General features: G+C 33.5%; 1 protein-coding gene across 2 annotated transcripts in view; it reads left to right on the forward strand.

Annotated features, from left to right (window-relative positions):
• Nucleotides 1–17,069, forward strand: part of RNF180 (ring finger protein 180) — a 277,857-nt gene extending 260,788 nt beyond the window's left edge. For both annotated transcript variants that reach the window (XM_081232400.1, XM_081232401.1), the window contains one exon: nt 15,862–17,069. In XM_081232400.1, coding sequence (XP_081088526.1) covers nt 15,862–16,061 — 200 coding nt within the window. In that variant the 3' untranslated portion in view covers nt 16,062–17,069. The remainder of the gene's footprint in view (nt 1–15,861) is intronic.
• Nucleotides 17,070–19,788: the final 2,719 nt, after the last annotated feature.

Consider the following 19,788-nt stretch of genomic DNA (forward strand, 5'->3'; position numbering starts at 1 on the left):
TGATTTCTAATATGATATTATATAGAGAAAATCCCAAAGAGTCAATCAAAAACTGTTGGAACTAATCAATTATTTCAGTAAAGTAGCAGGATGCAAAATCAACATACAGAATTCAGTTGCATTCCTTCACACTAATGATGAAACATCTGGAAAAGAAATAAAGAACACTATCCCATTCACAACAGCATCAAAAACAAGAAAATATTTAGGAACAAATTTAACCAAGGAAATGAAAGATATATACTATGAAAACTATAAGACTTTGATTAAAGAAATTGAAGAAAGCTCAAAAAAAATGGAAAGACATCCTATATTCATGGATTGGAAGAATTAATGTTCTTAAAATGTTCATACTACCCAATACCATCTACAGATTCAATGCAATACTCATCAAATACCAAAGGCACTCTTAACAGAAATAGAAGAAACGATCCTAAAATTTGTGTGAAACCACAAAAGACTCTGAGTAACCAAAGCAATCTTGAGGGAAAATAAAGTTGGAGGTATCATGCTTCTGGATTTCCAACTATACTATAAAGCTATAGTAATTTTTTAAAAGTATGGTACTGGCACAGAAATATACACATAGAACAATGGAATAGAGAGCCCAGAATCAAATCCTAGCATATACAGTAGACTAATATTCAACAAGGGAGCCAAGAACACCCAATGGGAAAAGGTGCTGGGAAAACTGGAGAAACACATGCAAAATAATGAATTTGGACCAATGTCTCATACCACTCACAAATATTAACTCAAAATGAATCAAAGACAAACATAAGATCTGATACCATAAAAACTAGAAGAAAACATAAGGACAAAGTTCCTCAACATTGGTCTAGGTAATGATTTTCTGATATGCCAAAAGCACAGACAGCAAAAGCAAACATCAACAGATGAAACAACATCAAACTTAAAAGCTTCTGCACAGCAAAAGAACAATTAACAAAATTAGATAACCTACAGAATGGGAGAAAAATTTTGCAAGCCAATTTTGCAAGGGGTTAAAATCGAAACTATATAAAGAACTCGTATAACTTAATAACAAAAAGATAAACAATCCAATTAAAAACTGCATGGAACTAAATAGACATTTTTCCAAAGAGGACATCAGAATAGCCAACAGGCACATGAAAAGATGCTTAACATCACTAATCATCATGGAAATGCAAATCGAAACTATGAGATATCACTTCATACCTGTTATATAGAATGACTATCCTCAAGAAGACAGAAGACAACAGATGCTTGTGAGGATATGATGAAAAGAGAACTTTTATACACTGTTGGTGGGAATGTAGATTTGTCCAACCACTATGGAAAATAATATGAAGGTTCCTCAAAACATTAAAAATTTACCATATGATCCAGCAATTCCACTTCTGGGTATATACCTAAAGGAAATGAAAACAGGATTTTGAAGATATATATGTACACCCATTTTTATTGCAGCATTATTCACAATAATCAAGATATGGAAACCTAAATGTCCATCAATGGATGAATGGATAAAAAAGATGTGTATATATACAATGGAATTATATTCAGCCATGAGAAAGGAAGATATCCTTCCATTTGTGACAACATGGATGGACCTTGAGGAAACTATGCCAACTGAGATAAGTCAGACAGAAAAAGACCAAATACTGTATAATTTGACTTATATGTGGACTCTAAAAAAGAAATACTCATAAAAAACAGAGTAAAATGATGGTTACCAAGGGGTAGCAGGGATGTGGAGGAATAAGATTGAAGTTGTTTAAGGGTCCAAACTTGCAACAAGTAGTAAATAAGCCATAGAGATCTAATGCACAGCATAATTAATACAGACAACAATATTGTACTACAATCATCCAACTTGCTGAGAGACTAAAAATTGTCTCAAACACTGAAAAAAGGGATAATTATGCAATGTGATAGATGTACTAAGTATTGCTGCAGTGGCAATCATATTTAAATGTATCAGATTGATACCTTAAATTTATATGATGTCATATGTCAGATATATTCAATTTAAAAAACAAGAGAAAAAATAAAATACATCAAGATGAATGAAAAATAAAACATACCAAAACTTAGGAGATATAGCAAAAGCAGTGCTCAGAGGAAAGTTTATATCTATAAATGCCTACATTGAAAGAGAAAAACATCCTCAAACCAATAACATAATTTTGAGGAACTAGAAAACTAGAAAAAGAGGAGCAATCTAAACCTAAAACTAGCAGAAGTAAGGAAATAATAAAGATTAGAATGGCAGTAAATGAAAAACAGAATAGAAAAACAATGGAGAAAAATCAACAAAACCAAAAGTTGGTTCTTTTAAAATATCAAAAAAGTTGGCAACCCTTTAGCTAGATTGACAAAGAAAAAAGAAGATGCAAATAAATGACTAGACTCAGAAATAAAAGTAGAGGCTTCACTACCAACCTTACAGAAAAAAAAAATAGTATACGAGAATACTATGAGCAATTTTATGACAACAAATTAGATAACCTAGATAGAATGGACACATTTCTAGGAACACAAATTATCTAAACTTCTTAAGAATAAATAGAAAATCTCAACACACTTATAACAAATAAAGAACTTGAATCAGTAATCAAAAACCTCCCAAAAAGGCAGGGACCAAATGACATCACTGGTGAATTCTACCAAAATTTAAAGAAGTAACCCCAATCTTTGTTAAACTCTTGCAAAAAGTTGAAGAGAACGGAATACTTCCTAACTCATTCTATGAGGCCAGCATTGCCCCAATATTAAAGCCATATAAAGACATCACAAAAAAAGAGATTACAGACCAATGTCCCTTATAAATGTAGATGCAAAATCCTCCAAAAATTACTAGGAAACTGAACGTACAGAATGACCAAGTGGTATTTATTCCAAGTATTCTAGGGTGGTCTAACATAAGAAAATCAATATTTTGATTAATATACCATATATTATATACCATATTAATAGAATGCATAAAGGCATTTGACAAAATCAAGCACCTTTTTTACAAAAAATTCAGAATACTAGGAATAGAAAGGAACTTCCTCAACATGACAATGGGCATTTATTAAAAAAACTCACAGGTAACATCAAACTCAGTGTGAAAGACTGAAAACTTTCCCCCTGAGATTAAGAACAAGACAAGGATGCCTGCTTTAACCACTGCTATTCAACACTGTTCTAGAAATTCTAGCCAGAACAGTTAGATAAGAACAAGAAATAAAAGGAATGCAAATTGGAAAAGTAGAAGTAAACTTACATATAGAAAATCCCAAAGAATATAAAAGAAAGCTACTAGAACTAATAAAATATCCAGCAAAGTTTCAGGTTACAGCATCAACACACAGCATTCAGTTGTGTTCACCAACAGAGAACAATCTGAAAAGGATATTAAGAAAGCAGTTTCATTTACAACAGCATCTAAAAGAATAAATAACTAGGAAAAAATTTAACCAAGGATGGTTACTTATATACTGAGAACTATAAAACATAACTGAAAGAAAGTAAAGACCTAAATAAATGGAAAGATATCGTGTGTCCATGGATTAGAAGACTTAATATTGTTAAGATATCAGTACTAGCTACAGCTATCAGTAGATTCAATGCAATACCTATCAAAATTACTATAGCCCATTTTGTAGAAATAGAAAACCTGGTCCTTAATATCAAGGGGCCCTGAGTAAACAAAAAATATCTTGAAAAAGAAGCACAATGTTGTAGACTCACACTTTCTATTTCAAAACTTACTACAGGAATCAAAACAGTATGATACTAGCAAAAGAATATGGAATAGAAATGGAATAATAACTCTAGAAATAAACCCATATGTCTATGGCCACTTGATTTTTGGAAAGGGTGCTAAGGCCATTCAATGGGGGAAAGAATAGTCTCTTCAACAGATAATGCTAGGACAACTGGATTTCCACATGCACAAGAATAAAATCGGACCCCCTACATCATACTTTGTACAAAAATTAACTCAGAATGGATCAGTGCCCTAAGTATAAAACATAAAACTCTTAAAATATAGGGGTAAATCTTCATGACCAAACAGATTCTTAGATATGACACCAAAAGCATTGGCAAATAAATAAATTGAACTTCATCAAAATTAAAAATTTTGTGCATCAAAAGGAAATTATCAAGAAAGTAAAAATACAACCCACATAATGGGAGAAAATGTTTGCAAATTATATCTGATAATGGTTTAATACCCAGAATATATAAAGACCTCAAGAAGACAAACAACCCAGTTAAAAAATGGGCAATGGACTTCAATAGACATTCTTCCAAAGAATATATACAAATAGCCAATAAACACATGAAAAGATACACAACGTCATTATTCATTAGGAGAATTAATGCAAATCAAAACCACAATGAGATTCACACCTACTATAATGACTATAATTTTTTAAAAAACAGAAAATAACAAATGTTGGCAAGGATGTGGAGAAATTGGAACCCTTGTGCATTGCTAGCAGGGATGCAAAATGATATATTGCACTGGAAAAAAAAAACCGTCTGGAGTTTTCTCAAAATGCTAAACATAGAATCACCACGTGACATAACAATTCTACTCTTGGGTATATACCCAAAGGAATTGAAAACAGGGACTCAAACAGATACTTGTATGCCAGTGTTCAATGCAGCATTATTTACTATAACCAACAGATGGAAACAACCCAATTATCTAAGAACAAATTAATGGATTAAAAAAATATGGTATATACATACAATGGAATATTATTCAGCCATAAAAACGAATGAAGTTTTGATACATCTTGCAGTATCAGTGAACCTTGAAAACATTATGTTAAGTGAAATAAGCCAAACATAAAAGGATGAATACTGCATGATCCCACTTCTATGAGCTATCTTAGAACAGGCAAATTCATAGAGACAGAAAGTAGGTTAGAGGTTGCCAGGAGCAAAGGAGAGCTGGGAATTGGGGAATTATTGCTTAATGGCTACAGAGTATCTCTTTGTGGTAATGAAAAAATGTTTGGAAATAAATAAGCAGTGGTTGCTTAACTTTGTGAATGTAATTAATGCCACTGAACTGTATAGTAAAAATGCCAAATTTCATGTTATTTGTGTTCTATCACAATAAAAAAATACTTTAAAAAAAAACACATGGTTCTGGGACTTCCCTGGTGGTGCAGTGATTAAGACTCTGTGCTCCCAATGCAGGGGGCCTGGGTTCGATCCCTGGTCAAGGAATTAGATCCCACATGCATGCCGCAACTAAGAGTTCATATGCCTCAACTAAGGAGCTGGCAAGCCACAACTAAGGAGCCCACCTGCTGCAACTAAGGAGCTGGCGAGCTGCAACTAAGGAGCCCACCTGCCACAACTAAGACCCGACGCAACCAAATAAATAAACTAATTAAAAAAAAAAACACATGGTTCTCACTTCTTACCTGGTTACAGTAACAAAACATTTAAGAATTATATAATTTAGCCCAATAGCTTTAAAAAAGATATTGAAATGTCAGTAGGTGTTATAGAATATGTTGCAACCTGCAATATATTTTAGTTTATTCAATATAAAAAGTTAATTTTGTAGGATTGATAAATATATTTGACCCTGCAATCCTAAAGATATAGAAGATAAAGATGAAATTTAAAATCCATTTTGCATTAACTTTTCATGTCTATTAACAGAGTAACTCTATACCTGCTTGTGACTAAAAATATCACTCCACCTCTACTAAGGCTTATTTATATCAATCAAATTTTGACACAGCAAAGTTCTTATGTAACATGAAGAATATAGAGCAATAAAACACCATGCTTTAACCTTTTGTCTATCCCATCACACACGAAGAATAGGACATATCCCCTTTTTATACTGATTTCAGGGCTCTCTGAATTAACCTCTAAAGTTTTTTTTCAGAAGAACTACAAAATGTACCTCAAATATATTCATAATAATATTCAATACATTCTGAAAATATAGTTGAGAAGCTTGATTTGGGACATTTTCAAAAATATGCTAATATATTCATTCTACTCTCTGAAGTCTATCCTTATATACATACATTCATCCATCCATTCAATAAACACACTTAGTACCCACTATAAGCACTGTGCAAGTTGCTAAAATTGCAAAAATGAATGAGATAATTGTTGACAGTCTTTCTGTCTCTGAAAGAATCTTCAAAATATAGAGCCTACTTTATGGTCTTTGATGGTGAATATAAATTTGAACCATATTCTGGGGAGAAAGGTCATGCCTTGTTTTCTAGAATATGAGAGAAATCCTTATGAGGTAAAATTATTTTTACAAAATAGAATTTATGAAGAGGCAGAAGTACCTGTATGAGATTCTGGAATGCTGATTCTTCTTTATATTCTTCCTAAATATGAGAGTGACTTGGATATTTTCTTCACAGTTCTTTCTCACTCTTTGATTTCACACAATGAATTTCTCCAAGAACTTTATCTTTTTTTTCATGTGGGGAAACAAGTCAGTTTCAACTTTTGTGATTATCATCCTTTTCTTTAATAGTTTTAAAAGTCACTTCATTATTTTCAGTCAGAATTAGTTTCTCCCTTAACTTCTAGGTGTTCTGCTCCACATCATCCTAAGCTTTAGGACCGAGGATGACAGAGCAGCCTCTATCTGGTACACTGCTGGTTGTGGAGGAGAAAAGAGACAGCTGCAGCATCTCAAACTGATAAATGCTCTACCCAGAAGCAACACACAGCATTTTCTTTAGACAGTCGTTTTCGTTTGTCAAGTCTGGTGGCCATGCCTAAGGGGCAGGGAAGTGCAAACAAACCAGGTACCCAGAAGACCAGAATATTTGTGTAAAGCCCTAAATGTACCACAGCCATTAAAATTTTAGTCCAATTTGTTTAAAAACTTGAATAGAACGGATAATACTATATTAGAATTACCAAAAAGGACTCAAGAATAACTAGAAAACATTAATATACCAACAACTATTAAAGAAATTGATTGATGTTTAAAAATCTACACCCACACCTGAAAAGACTACAGGCCCAAGTGGTTTTATCGGTTAGATTTAGTCAAGCCATCAAGAATTCTAGTTTTATGCAAACCATTTCAGAGAATAAAAAGAGAGCACAAGATTGCCAATGTCAGAACAAAGGCAGTCAGTGCCTCTTGCTTGCAAGATATGCAGACACACAGAGATCCATGGAGAATTGTCACCTAACTGCCAACATGTTTTATGAAGACAATAAAATCATGATATACAAACCAGGCAAAAATCGCATAAAACAGAAAATTATAGACCAATCTTCCTTACAAACATAGGCATAAAAATGCCACATAAAATATATAAAGTTGAATTCATCAATGTGTAAAAACGATTATCATGAACACACAGAATTTATCCTGGGTATGAAGGAATGATAAAACATTGGAAAATCTATCACTTTACTTCATAACTTTCAACAGATTTTTTTTAATTATTCAACATTTTTAAAAATCTACTATTTGAATTCATCACATTAACAGATTAAAGAACAAAACCATATGAACATCTTGATATAGAGAAAGTATTTTGACTTGACCAAATAATAAGTATGTTTAATATTGGCACAAGAATCCAAATTTTCTGATTCCTTGAGGAGTATGATTTTCACTGCACTACACTTTTTTTCCTAATAGTTTATGGCAAAAAAAGAGTATGTGTCTTTATTGTGTCCTTTACTTTAAAATAGCATAATTAAAATATACTATTAATATTGGCTATTCTTTAAACCATGTGTTGATAACAAACTATTATCAGGTTATCACTAATAATAAGTTGTGCTTAAGTCTGTGAAAAAGTGAATTCCTGGTACAGAAGCTTCTCACTCCATTAACTCCAATCCAAATCCCTTTTTGAAATGCAGTGGCTGTATATATTAAAATATATACATTGACTGTTATTATAATGGTTTTAAGTGTACTGTCTCCTAGACCATGCTCTTTAAATGGGGGGCAAAACCTGGTTCTTGGGGCACCAAAAAAATCTTAGATATTACAGTCGTTTGAGGCCCTCAAGAGCTCAACCCTACCTGAACTAATTTTATTCCTTATTTTTAATTTCTCTCATTAAGGAGAAATTTGGTTGAATTTGATTTACTGATTAGAATATTTAATTTGAGATAAATTTAAATTTAACATTTATTTTTCTCCTTACAGGAGTGATAATAAAAAAAAAAAGATTGAGAAACAATTCTAGACTATGAGTTTCTTAGGACAGGAACCATGTCTTAAAATATCTTTAAATCCTCAGCCTCTAAGAGATAGTACATATGCTCTTCCTAAATTTTTAATCAATTCCATATTTTCAGTATCTGATGTTCTGACAGTCTATTTAAAGTTAACTGCTTTAGAGAAATCAACTCATACTTGAAGGAAACAGTTTCTCAGCATTTGTTTGAACAAACAATGGTAAGCATATTGATTTATTCAGAAAAGGTACACATAATATGAAGAACAATAACTGACAAGAAAAGCAGCTTCTTCCTCATATTCGAAGTAGCAATAACGATAGTAATAAAAATATAAGAATCTAACATTTATTGAAACTTTACTATCGGCCAGGAATATGCTTTATATGTATTAATTCATCTAATCCATCTAATCCCAAAGAATTAGGTATTTTCATTGCCATCATTTTACAGTGGAATCTGCAGTTAATCTCTGTGATTAGTATTCTGGCAATTTTTCTAACTTCATAATCAATATAATATTTACTAAGTAACTGTCAGTGAGGTCATTTTCTTTTAGTCTGATTTTGATTTAGAAATTCCAATCCTCTCATTCAATTTACAGCTTTGGACATTCCAAAATTATTACAAACACCTACTCACTCCCTCCCCACTTAAAAAAATTTTTTTTAAGAAATTAACCAAGTAATGATCATTATCCACCTTACCTATAATGACACCATTACATAAGCCGTCTGGGTCAGCATCACCTTCTGATGTTCAGAGCTAGAAATTTTGTAGTTTGGTGTCTTCCTGCACTGCCTTCTTTTTCCCTCATTCCACCAATAAAGGAAATTACCATTAATGAGGACACTTCTAGAGTGAAAGGGGCACTATTAGTAATTACACCAAGACATAAGAGTAACTGAGACTGTCCTGGGGAAACCAGCATACTCATAATTCTACATATTTTGTGCCTTGTCTACTCTCAATTCTACTGTTTTCTACAACTATGCAATTAATACAGTTATTCTTTGACCCAAACAACTGAAAGTTTTGAACCTGAAGAATCTAAGACCTCTAAATATTCCTTTTGGACAGAAAAATCACATATTTTAAAATACAGTAGTAATGGTAATAATTTCCAGTAACAATGTTACCTGTTTTCCAGCCTATATTTGTGAAAGGTTTTTGAAAAGGTATATAAACTACTTTGGGAACATTTGTGTTTATGTATTAGAATAATTTTTGAATGTGAGAAAAACTCTTCCCACTTCCCCTCTCTCCTACACAAACAGAAAGTCCCCTTTCCTTTTAAGATACTGAGTACAGTTTAGAGAACAGTAGTTAGATAGTCTTAAATAGCTGTTAGGATTGAAATCCCCTAAATATGCTCTCCAAAATAGAATGCCTACAGGCTGGTGCGAGACAATCCCTTGGAATGTGGGAAAATAACATTAAAATTTCTGTTATGATTATTGAAACAGAAGAAAAGTTAAACATTACTAATACTTAGTGAGGACTGACACTGGCATCCTTACTTACATGTTATGATGGTATGTAATGTTAGCCGAGGAAAACTGTAAGTTTGACAATATGAATAGATGACTTCATTAGTTTGTTAGTTTTGCAGGTGTTGCAATATCTTGAAGTTTAATATGACCAGTTAAATGGATTTTAGATATTATCTAGTTTTAGCTAAACTACCAGCACAAGGTGCACAAGAAACTTAAACAGAATCCTATAAAGAAATCAGATTGATGATAATACTGATAAGGCAAACAAAAAAATAGAAGAGCTGACACATCATTCTAGTATAAGCTTTTTGTAAGCTATAAGAATTTAAAAAAATAAAATATGATAGAAAGTCAGCCAAAAACATTAGAAATTATTAAAAACCTATTTGAAATATGTCTATAAAATTTATTCTAAAATATCACTTAACATTTATCTCATCCTTCTTAATTTCATGTTTTTAATCTATATAATATAAGTAAATGTAATCTACAAATAAACACTGAAAACTATAAAATATCAATGAAAGAAATTGAATATGACACAACTAAATGAAAAGCTATTCCATGTTCATTGATTAAAAGAATTAATATAGGGGTAGGGAAGTAGGAGGTACAAGCTATTAGGTATAAAATAAGGTACAAGGATATATTGTACAACATGGAGAATATGGCCAATATCTTTTAATAACTATAAATAGAGTAAAAAACTGTAAATCACTATATTGTACACCTGTAACTTTTATAATTATATAACTGTATGGCAACTATAATTCAATAAAAAAATAAAATTTAAAAGAGAATATTGTTAAGATATCTGTACTACTCAAAGCAAAATAAAGATTCAACACAATTCCTATCAAAATACCAACAGCAGTTTTCACAGAAACAGAAAAAACAATTCTAAAATTGGTTTGGAACCACAGAAGATTCCAAATAGAGCAATCTTGAGAAAGAACAGAGTGGGAGGTATCACTTCCTGATTTCAAATTATATTGCAAAGCTATAGTAATCAGAATGGTGTGGTATTGGCATAAAAACAGACTCATAAACCAGTAGAACACCATGGAAAGCCCAGAAATAAACCCACACATACACAATCAACTACTTTTCAATAAGGGTGCCAGGAATACACAATGGGGAAAGGATTCTCTCTTCAATAAATGGTATTGGGAAAACTGGATTGCCGTATGCAAAAGAGTGAAACTGGACCTCTGTGTTACACCATACACGAAAATCTACTCAAAATAGATTAAAGAGTTAAATGTAAGATTTGAAACCATAAAAGTTTACAAGAAAACATACAGGATAAGCTCCTCGACAATGGCCTTGGCAATTTGTTTGGGTGTTTTGTTTTGTTTTGTTTTGTTTTGGATATGACCACAAAAGCTCAGGCAATAAAAGCAAAAATAAACAAGTGGACTACATCAAACTAGAAAGCTTCAGTATGGCAAAGGAAACAAATAAAATCAAAAGGCAACCATTGGATTTTGAGAAAATATATATGGACCATAAATCTGATAAAAGACACTGGATATTTGCTAATAAAGTAGACAGCAGGTACTCTCACAACAACAAAAAAGATAATTATGTGAGGAGATGGATATATTAATTAGCTTGACTATAGTAATCATTTCACTATATATTATATATCAAATCATCCTGCTTTACACCTTAAAGATATATATTTTCTATTTTAAAATAGAAAATAAAACATGTAAACAATAATTTAGGATTATTCTTGATAAAAGAAATTTGACTTTAACCATACTAATACTCAGGTGAATGCAGGCTTTCTGTCAAAATAAGCAGCCTGATCTAGAGCATAATATTTAACATTACTTTTTTTATTGTTACATAACAAGTTATTAAAATAGATGAACCAGAATCTGCTTAAAGCTTGAGCCTCACAGAACCTTTACCACCCGAGTTACTAGCAAGTACTAGAATATATCTTTTCTGCTCAGTTTATTGTATTGTCCCCACTCACCAACACTAATAAGCACAGAAATACATTAGTAGGCAGTAGATAACTACAAAGCAAAGGTTAATAATCACGTTATTCATCTTAAAAAATATATAATTTTGAAGGTCTCTAAAAACAAAATTCAGTGTTGGTCAGCCAACAAAAACAAGTTGCCATTAAGTATACTCAAACTGTAAATAATTAGCATATAAGTATCACAAAATAAAAAGAACAACATTTCACAATGAGATGTAATATTTCTCAGAAATGTCATATTCATTTAGTCATAAATGGACTGTTGCTTGCTTTCAATATTTACTTTTTATATAATCTCCTTAAGTAGGTCCATGCTTGGAAACTTATAAGAATTAAAGCTCAATTTCTTCAAAGGAGTATCATTTTGTCTGTCCAGTTTATTCAATGCTAAAACATAAGACATTTTTCCTATAGAATTTTGCACAAATGACTTAGTGAAATTCTCAAGGTATAAGATGGAAGGTTAAGTTGGTGATCAGAAGTAACAAACATTAATTGTGAGAGTAGTTGTAAAAATAAACCATGAAGTTTTAATTTAGAAAATGCTCTCATGGGAAAATAATTTACATTTGAACCTCACAATTATTTTTCATTTGCTATTTGTTAATTTTATATTGGAGTAGAGTTGATTAACAATGTTGTGTTACTTTCAGATGTACAGTAAAGTGATTCAGTTATACATACACATGTATGTATTCTTTTTCTAATTCTTTTCCCATTTAGGTTATTACAGATATTGAGCAGAGTTGCCTGTGCTATACAGCAGGTCCTTGTTGGTTATCTATTTTAAATATAGCAGTGTGTACATGTGAATCCCAAACTCCGAATCTATCCCTCCCCCACTACCTTCCCCCATGGTAACCATAAGTTCCTTCTCTAAGTCTGTGACTTTGTTTCTGTTTTGTAAATAAGTTCATTTGTATCATTTTTTTAGATTCAGCATGTAAACAATATCATATGATATTTATCTTTCTCTGTCTGACTTACTTCACTTAGTATGATAACCTCCAAGTCAGCCCATGTTGCTGCAAATGGCAATATTTCATTTTCTTTAATGGCTGAGTAATATTCCATTGTATATATGTACCACATGTTCTTTATCCAATCATCTGTAAATGGACATTTAGGTTTATTCCATGCCTTGGCTATGGTAATTAGTGCTGCAATGAACATTGGGGTGAATGTATCCTTTTGAACCATGTTTTTCTCCAGATATATGCCCAGGAGTGGGATTGCAGGATCATATGGTAGCTCTATTTTTTAGTTTCTTAAGGAACCTCCATACTGTTCTCCACAGGTCTCTACCAATTCATTCCCACCAACAGTGTATAGGGTTCCCTTTTCTCCACACCCTCTCCAACATTTATTGTTTGTAGACTTTTTGATGATGGCCATTCTGACTGGTACGAGGTGATATCTCACTGTAGTTTTGACTTGAATTTCTCTACTAATTAGTGATGTTGAACATCTTTTACCTCTTGGTCATGTGCCTCTTGGCCATCTGTATGTCTTCTTTGGAGAAATGTCTATTTAGGTCTTCTGCCCATTTTTTGATTAGGTTGTTCTTAAAATTTGTATGGAAACACAAAAGACTTCGAATAGCCAAAGCAATCTTGAGAAAGAAAAATGGAGCTGGAGGAATCAGGCTCTCTGACTTCAGACTACACTACAAAGTTACAGTCAGCAAAACAGTATAGTAGGGGATTCCCTCATGGTGCAGTGGTTAAGAATCCACCTGCCAATGCAGGGGACATGGGTTTGAGCCCTGGCCCAGGAAGATCCTACATGCCATGGAGCAACTAAGCCCATGCGCCACAACTACTGAGCCTGTGCTCTAGAGCTCGCATGCCACAACTACTGAGCCCGCGTGCCACAACTACTGAAGCCCACATGCCTAGAGCCCATGCTCTGCAACAAGAGAAGGCACTACAATGAGAAGCCCACACACCGCAATGAAGAGTAGCACCCACTCACCGCAACCAGAGAAAGACCGTGCACAGCAACGAAGACCCAATGCAGCCAAAAATAATAAAAATAAAAAATAAATAAATTTTAAAAACAAAACAAAAAAACAGTATGGTACTGGCACAAAAATAGAAATATAGATCAATGGAACAGGATAGAAATGCCAAAAATAAACCCACATACCTATGGTCAATTAATCTACGACAAAGGAAGCAAGACCATACAATGGAGAAAAGACAGTCTCTTCAATAAATGGTGCTGGGAAAACTGGACAGCTACATGTAAAAAAATGAAATTAGAACATTCTTTAACACCATACACAAAATTAATCCATTTTGAGTTTAAGACCTAAATGTAAGACCAGATACTATGAAACTCTTAGAGGAAAACATAGGCAGAACACTCTCATATAAATCGCAGCAATGTCTTTTTCTATCCATCTCCTAGAGTAATGGAAATCAACAAAAATAAACAAATGGGACCTAATTAAACTCAAAAGCTTTTGCCTATCAAAGGAAACCATAAACAAAATGAAAAGACAACCCACAGAATGAGAGAAAATATTTGCAAATCATGCAACTGACAAGGGATTAATCTCCAAAACTTACCAACAGCTCATGTGGCTCAATATCAAAAAATGAACCTCACAAATTTTTGAACTAAGTCATCAGATGATATAGATGAGAAATCTGAGACCCAAGGAGATAAATTACCTTGTCCCAAGTAAATGACAGATCAAAAATAGTCTCCTAAAATATTTGCAAGTGATATGACCAATAAGGAGTTCATATCCAAAATACATAAAGAACTTATACAACTCAATATCAAAAAAATAAAATAAAACCCAATTAAGGGCTTCCCTGGTGGTGCAGTGGTTGAGAGTCCACCTGCTGATGCAGGGGACGCAGGTTCGTGCCCGGTCTGGGAAGATCCCCCATGCCATGGAGCGGCTGGGCCCGTGAGCCATGGCTGCTGAGCCTGCACGTACGGAGCCTGTGCTCAGCAACGGGAGAGGCCACAACGGTGAGAGGCCCACGTACCACCAAAAAAAAAAAAAAAAAATTAAAAAATGGGCAAATGACCTGAACAGACATTTTTCCAAAGGATACCTATAAATGAACAACAGGAACAGGAAAAGATGCCCAACATCACTAATCATCAGAGAAATGCAAATGAGTATCACCTTACACCTGTAGAATGGCTACCATCAAAAACACCACAAATAACAAATTTGGAGAAAAGGGTACCCTAGTACATTGTTGGTAGCAACGTAAATTGGTGCAGCCACAAAGGAAAACAGTATGAAGGTTCCTCAAAAAACTAAAAATAGAACTACCATATGGTCCAGCAATTCCCTTCCTGAGTATATATCCAAAGAAAACAAAAACAGTAATTCAAAAAGATATATGCACCCCAATGTTCATAGCAACATTGTTTACAATAGCCAGGATATGGAATCAATGTAAGCGTCCATCAACAGATGAATGGATAAAGATGTGATACATACACACACACACACACACACACAATGCAATATTACTCAGCCATAAATAAAAGCATGAAATTTTGCCACTTGCAGCAACATGGATGGACCTGGAGGATATTATGCTTAGTGAAATGAGTCAGAGAAATACAAATACTTTATATTATCATTTATATGTGGAATCTAAAAAATAAAGTGAATGAATACATCATAACAGAAACAAACTCACAGATATAGAGAACAAACTAGAGGCTCCCAGTGGGGAGGGGCAAGGGAGGAGGGGTAAGAAGAGGTAGGGGATTAAGAGGTACAAACTACTATGTATTAAAATAAATAAGCTACAAGGATATATTGTATAGTACAGGAAATATAGCCAATATTTTATAATAACTTTAAATGGAGTATAATCTATAAAAATATTATATACTTGAAACTAATATTGTAAATCAACTGTACTTCAATTTTTAAAAAAGGATAGTTTCCTGACTCCATATTCCATGTTCTTTGCTAATTTTACTGTCCCCCCTTAAAACCCTTAACTGAAAGAAAAAATAAAAGACTTCTGATAGTTGCTTATCATTAAAAAAAAATGTCAGGAATACAATATACCACTCAATGAAATCAAGATATGCTCTGGTTGTGACATTTCTGTTCATAATGCAGCTTCCTTTCTGAGCACTTAAACTGAATTTAATGAGCTTTAAATAATATGTTCATATATCTTCTAGGTTTCCACAGACGTGCAGCTCCAGTTACAAGAAGGCAGTTTCCACATGGTGCACATAGGATGGATTATCTGCACTTTGAGGATGATAGCCGTGGATGGTGGTTTGACATGGATATGGTGATCATCTATATTTATTCAGTGAACTGGGTCATTGGATTCATTGTTTTCTGCTTTCTTTGCTATTTTTTCTTTCCATTTTAGGAATTTTCATACCTTACTATGGTTGAACAATTACAAATGATGTAGATAACAATTACTTAAACAGTTTTTTAAATGTGCTTTGAAGTTTTTATAATGTTGCATTATATAAATTGTTGGTGTTTATAGAAAATCTGAGAATGGACTTATTTATGAATGTTTTACATGTAACAAACTCAACTTTATTCAAGAGCTAATCTATCTAGCACTTAGCAACAACGCACTGTTAATTTCATAGTTCTTCTTGGTTTGCGATTTGTGGCTCTAATTTTACAATGTCACTTTTACATTTATCTTGATTTTAAAGACTGAGGTTTTCCCTCCACTTAAAAATAGTAAAAATGTAAAATTAAATGATAATCTGAGTAGATATTATCATTAATGATAATATATTTAGTCAATCATCACTTATCCTCAGGCAAGTTATATACATTAAAGATAAACCATATCCTCTGGGAACTAATCTAGCAGGGTATATTCAGTTTTGGTTTCCAATTATCTCTATGTATGTCCTTATGTCCCTTTCTGTTACCAAGACAGCTGACTCTCCTTTTTTTTTAGAGACCTAATAATAGCGTTAGTGCAACATTTTAAACTATTACAAGAACAGAATATTAAACACAAAAAAGCAAAAAAAAAAAAAAAACAAAGCTGAGATTAATTCCCACCAGTAGAGACTTAGAAAAATATGTTAACACTTTTCCAATTGCAGGATTATTCACCTGAGGAAATTAAAATTTTACTGACTGACAGACACTCAGTAGCCTAAAAGAACAATGCATGTCCAAACTGTAGTTAATTTAGTGATTCTTTTAACTTGGACATTGTCAAATATATTGTAAATGTGCAATAAAGAGTGGCTTTTAAATTTTTTCATTGTTTTTAACTAATTTAATGTCTGGAATAAAGAATTGTTAGAAATAGGCTTATGGGTTTATAGGAAAAAAACCTGATATTTATTTTTATTTATTATTACAGTAATCCCTGGAATTAGTTTTCCCTTATTAATTTTTTTTTAAAAAAGGAGATCTGAATGATCCCAGTACAAGAAAGAATTTGGGCAGGTATTCCAATGTTAAAAGTGAGAAAACTAAAGCACAGAGAAGTAAGCTTATTTATTTCAGTCACTTAGGTGGTCTTTGTGTAACCTAGAACAAAAAGTTTTTTATTTTGTTTTTTTGGGTTTTTTTTTTATCTTTTTGGGAGTATAATTGCTTTACAATGTTGTGTTAGTTGCTGCTGTATAACAAAAGTGAATCAATCAGCTATAAGTATACATATATCCCCATATCTCCTCCCTCTTGCATCTGCCTCCCACCCTCCCTATCCCACCCCTCTAGGTGGTCACAAATCACTGAGCTGATCTCCCTGTGCTATGGGGCTGCTTCCCATTAGCTATCTATTTTACATTTGGTAGTGTATATATGTCCATGCCACTCTCTCACTTCATCCCAGCTTACGCTCCCTGTGTCCTCAAGTCCATTCTCTATGTCTGCGTCTTTATTATGAACTACTAACTCAACATTCCTGTGCTGTGATGTCATATATCTGATAATGCAATAAGCACATTTTAACATAAGGTAGGTAAACCTCTCATGGCACTAAAAATACTACCACCATCCAAACAAATTGAGATTGATCAGGCTTGAACAGTTCAGTCTATGAAAGGTCCAAATTTGTCATAATTACTGACTATATTTGAATAAAAACATTTAATTGACAGTATGTGATGTTCTAATAAATATGGAAGAATGATACAGCTTTTTATTCTAACATTGCCCTTATTGTGTTTAAAATTATATCTGTGAAAGAAAATAGTGTACATTAGACATCATCAAATCCAGAAAGCAGAAAACTAATACATTTTAGAAACACAGAGATCAATTTTTGCTCATTATAATAAAAAATATATATATTATGCTTGCAGTCTAATGACATAACTGTTATCTTGGTGAAGCAGCATTGTCAGCAAAGCTCAGTATTACCTTACAGAAATAAAAATGGATATTTATAATCACTAATTTATTACTCAAAGTAAAGATGATATGGTATAAGGGAAAATATTGCCTTCTTAAAATGCATGTCAGGAAAAATGAACAAAACATATGGGGGAGCCATATTTTAAGAACTGTAAAATAAATTGCAGCTATTTCCCAAGCAACTCCTGGCTTATAAGCTCTAGCAAATATGCCTTCATTCATTCCTAAATTACTTAAAAATTGATTATAATTACACATGAAGTAAATAGTATTATTAATACGATTTCTCAGAGAAACAAAGATGATTCCCAAAATATTAGGTCAGTAACACATATCAGTTTATAGATCTGTATCTACAAACTAAATACAAATAAATATAATACCCTTAAATAAATAGAATACCCTTTAAAAAAGAAATCATAGTCTGGGCGCTCTCACCTTCTGAGATGGCCCACCCTCTGTCTGTAGAGTATGTTTCTCCCAAGGCCTCTCGCCTTCTGAGATGGCCCACACTCTGTCTGTGGAGTGTGTTTCTCTCTAAATAAATCCATTTCTTACCTAAAAAAAGAAAAGAAAGAAAAGGAAGGAAAGGAAGGGAAGGGAAAAGGAAAGGGAAAGACAAAGGAAAGGAAAAGGAAAAGAAAAAGAAATTCTAGTCTGGAGGAGCATTCTCAAGTCACACAGCTACCAAGTGATACAGCCAGGAGTCAAACCTGGATACGCCTAGTTCTTGAAGCTATATCCTTTCCACGACACCTTCTTAAGAAGTCCAATTCCTAATTTAGGGACTTCTCTTACAAAAATTCAGAGGTATCCCTTCTCAGTGAAATTTCTAGGAATCCATTGGTCTGTACCATGTCAAGATATCCCTTCCAAGGTAGATAAGGTGTTGTATCTGACCCTCCTACCACTAAAAGAGAAGAATGATGTTCACAGTTCCTCTTTGAATTTTGGAGGTAACATATGCCTTGTTTGGGTGTGCTACTCTGACCCATTTACCAAATGACTCAAAAAGCTGCCTGTATTGAGTGGGACCAGAACAAGAGAAGGCCCTTCAACAGGTCCACTCTGCCATGCAAACTGCTGGGTCACTTGGGCCATATGATCCTGTGCATCCAGTGGTCCTTGAATGGTCAGAGGTAGATGGGATTGCTGTTTGAAGCCTTTAGCAAGCCTTAATAGGTAAATCACAGCACAGACCCTCAAAATGGATTAAAGACCTAAATGTAAGGCCAGACACTATAAAACTCTTAGAGGAAAACATAGGCAGAACACTCTATGACATAAATCACAGCAAGATCCTTTTTGACCCACCTCCTAGAGACCCTTACGATTTTAGAGCAAAGCCACACCATCCTCTGTGGATAACTATTCTTTTGAGAAGCAGCCTGCCTGATACGAGGCCTAGTAGAGACTGAACATTTGGCCAGGACCCACTAAGTTACCATGATACCTGATTTACCCATCATGAACTTGGTGCTGTCTGATCCACCAAGCCATAATGTTGGGTGTGCACAGCAGGACTCCATTATCAAATGGAAGTGGTGTTGATGAGATTAGGCTTGAGGAGGCCCTGAAGGCACAAGTAAGTTGCTTGAAGAAGTAGCCCAAATGTCCACGGACTCTATTTTGCTACATCACCTTCACTCTCTCAACCCATACCTATGTCTTCACACCTAAGACCAGCTAACCAAGGAACAGAACTGTTAGGCCTGATTTACAAAGAGCTCTGTGTGATTTGCAGCTACCAC

This window comes from Mesoplodon bidens (assembly GCF_964165515.1).
Source record: "Mesoplodon bidens genome assembly, chromosome: 4".
Taxonomy (NCBI): Eukaryota; Metazoa; Chordata; class Mammalia; order Artiodactyla; family Ziphiidae; genus Mesoplodon; species Mesoplodon bidens.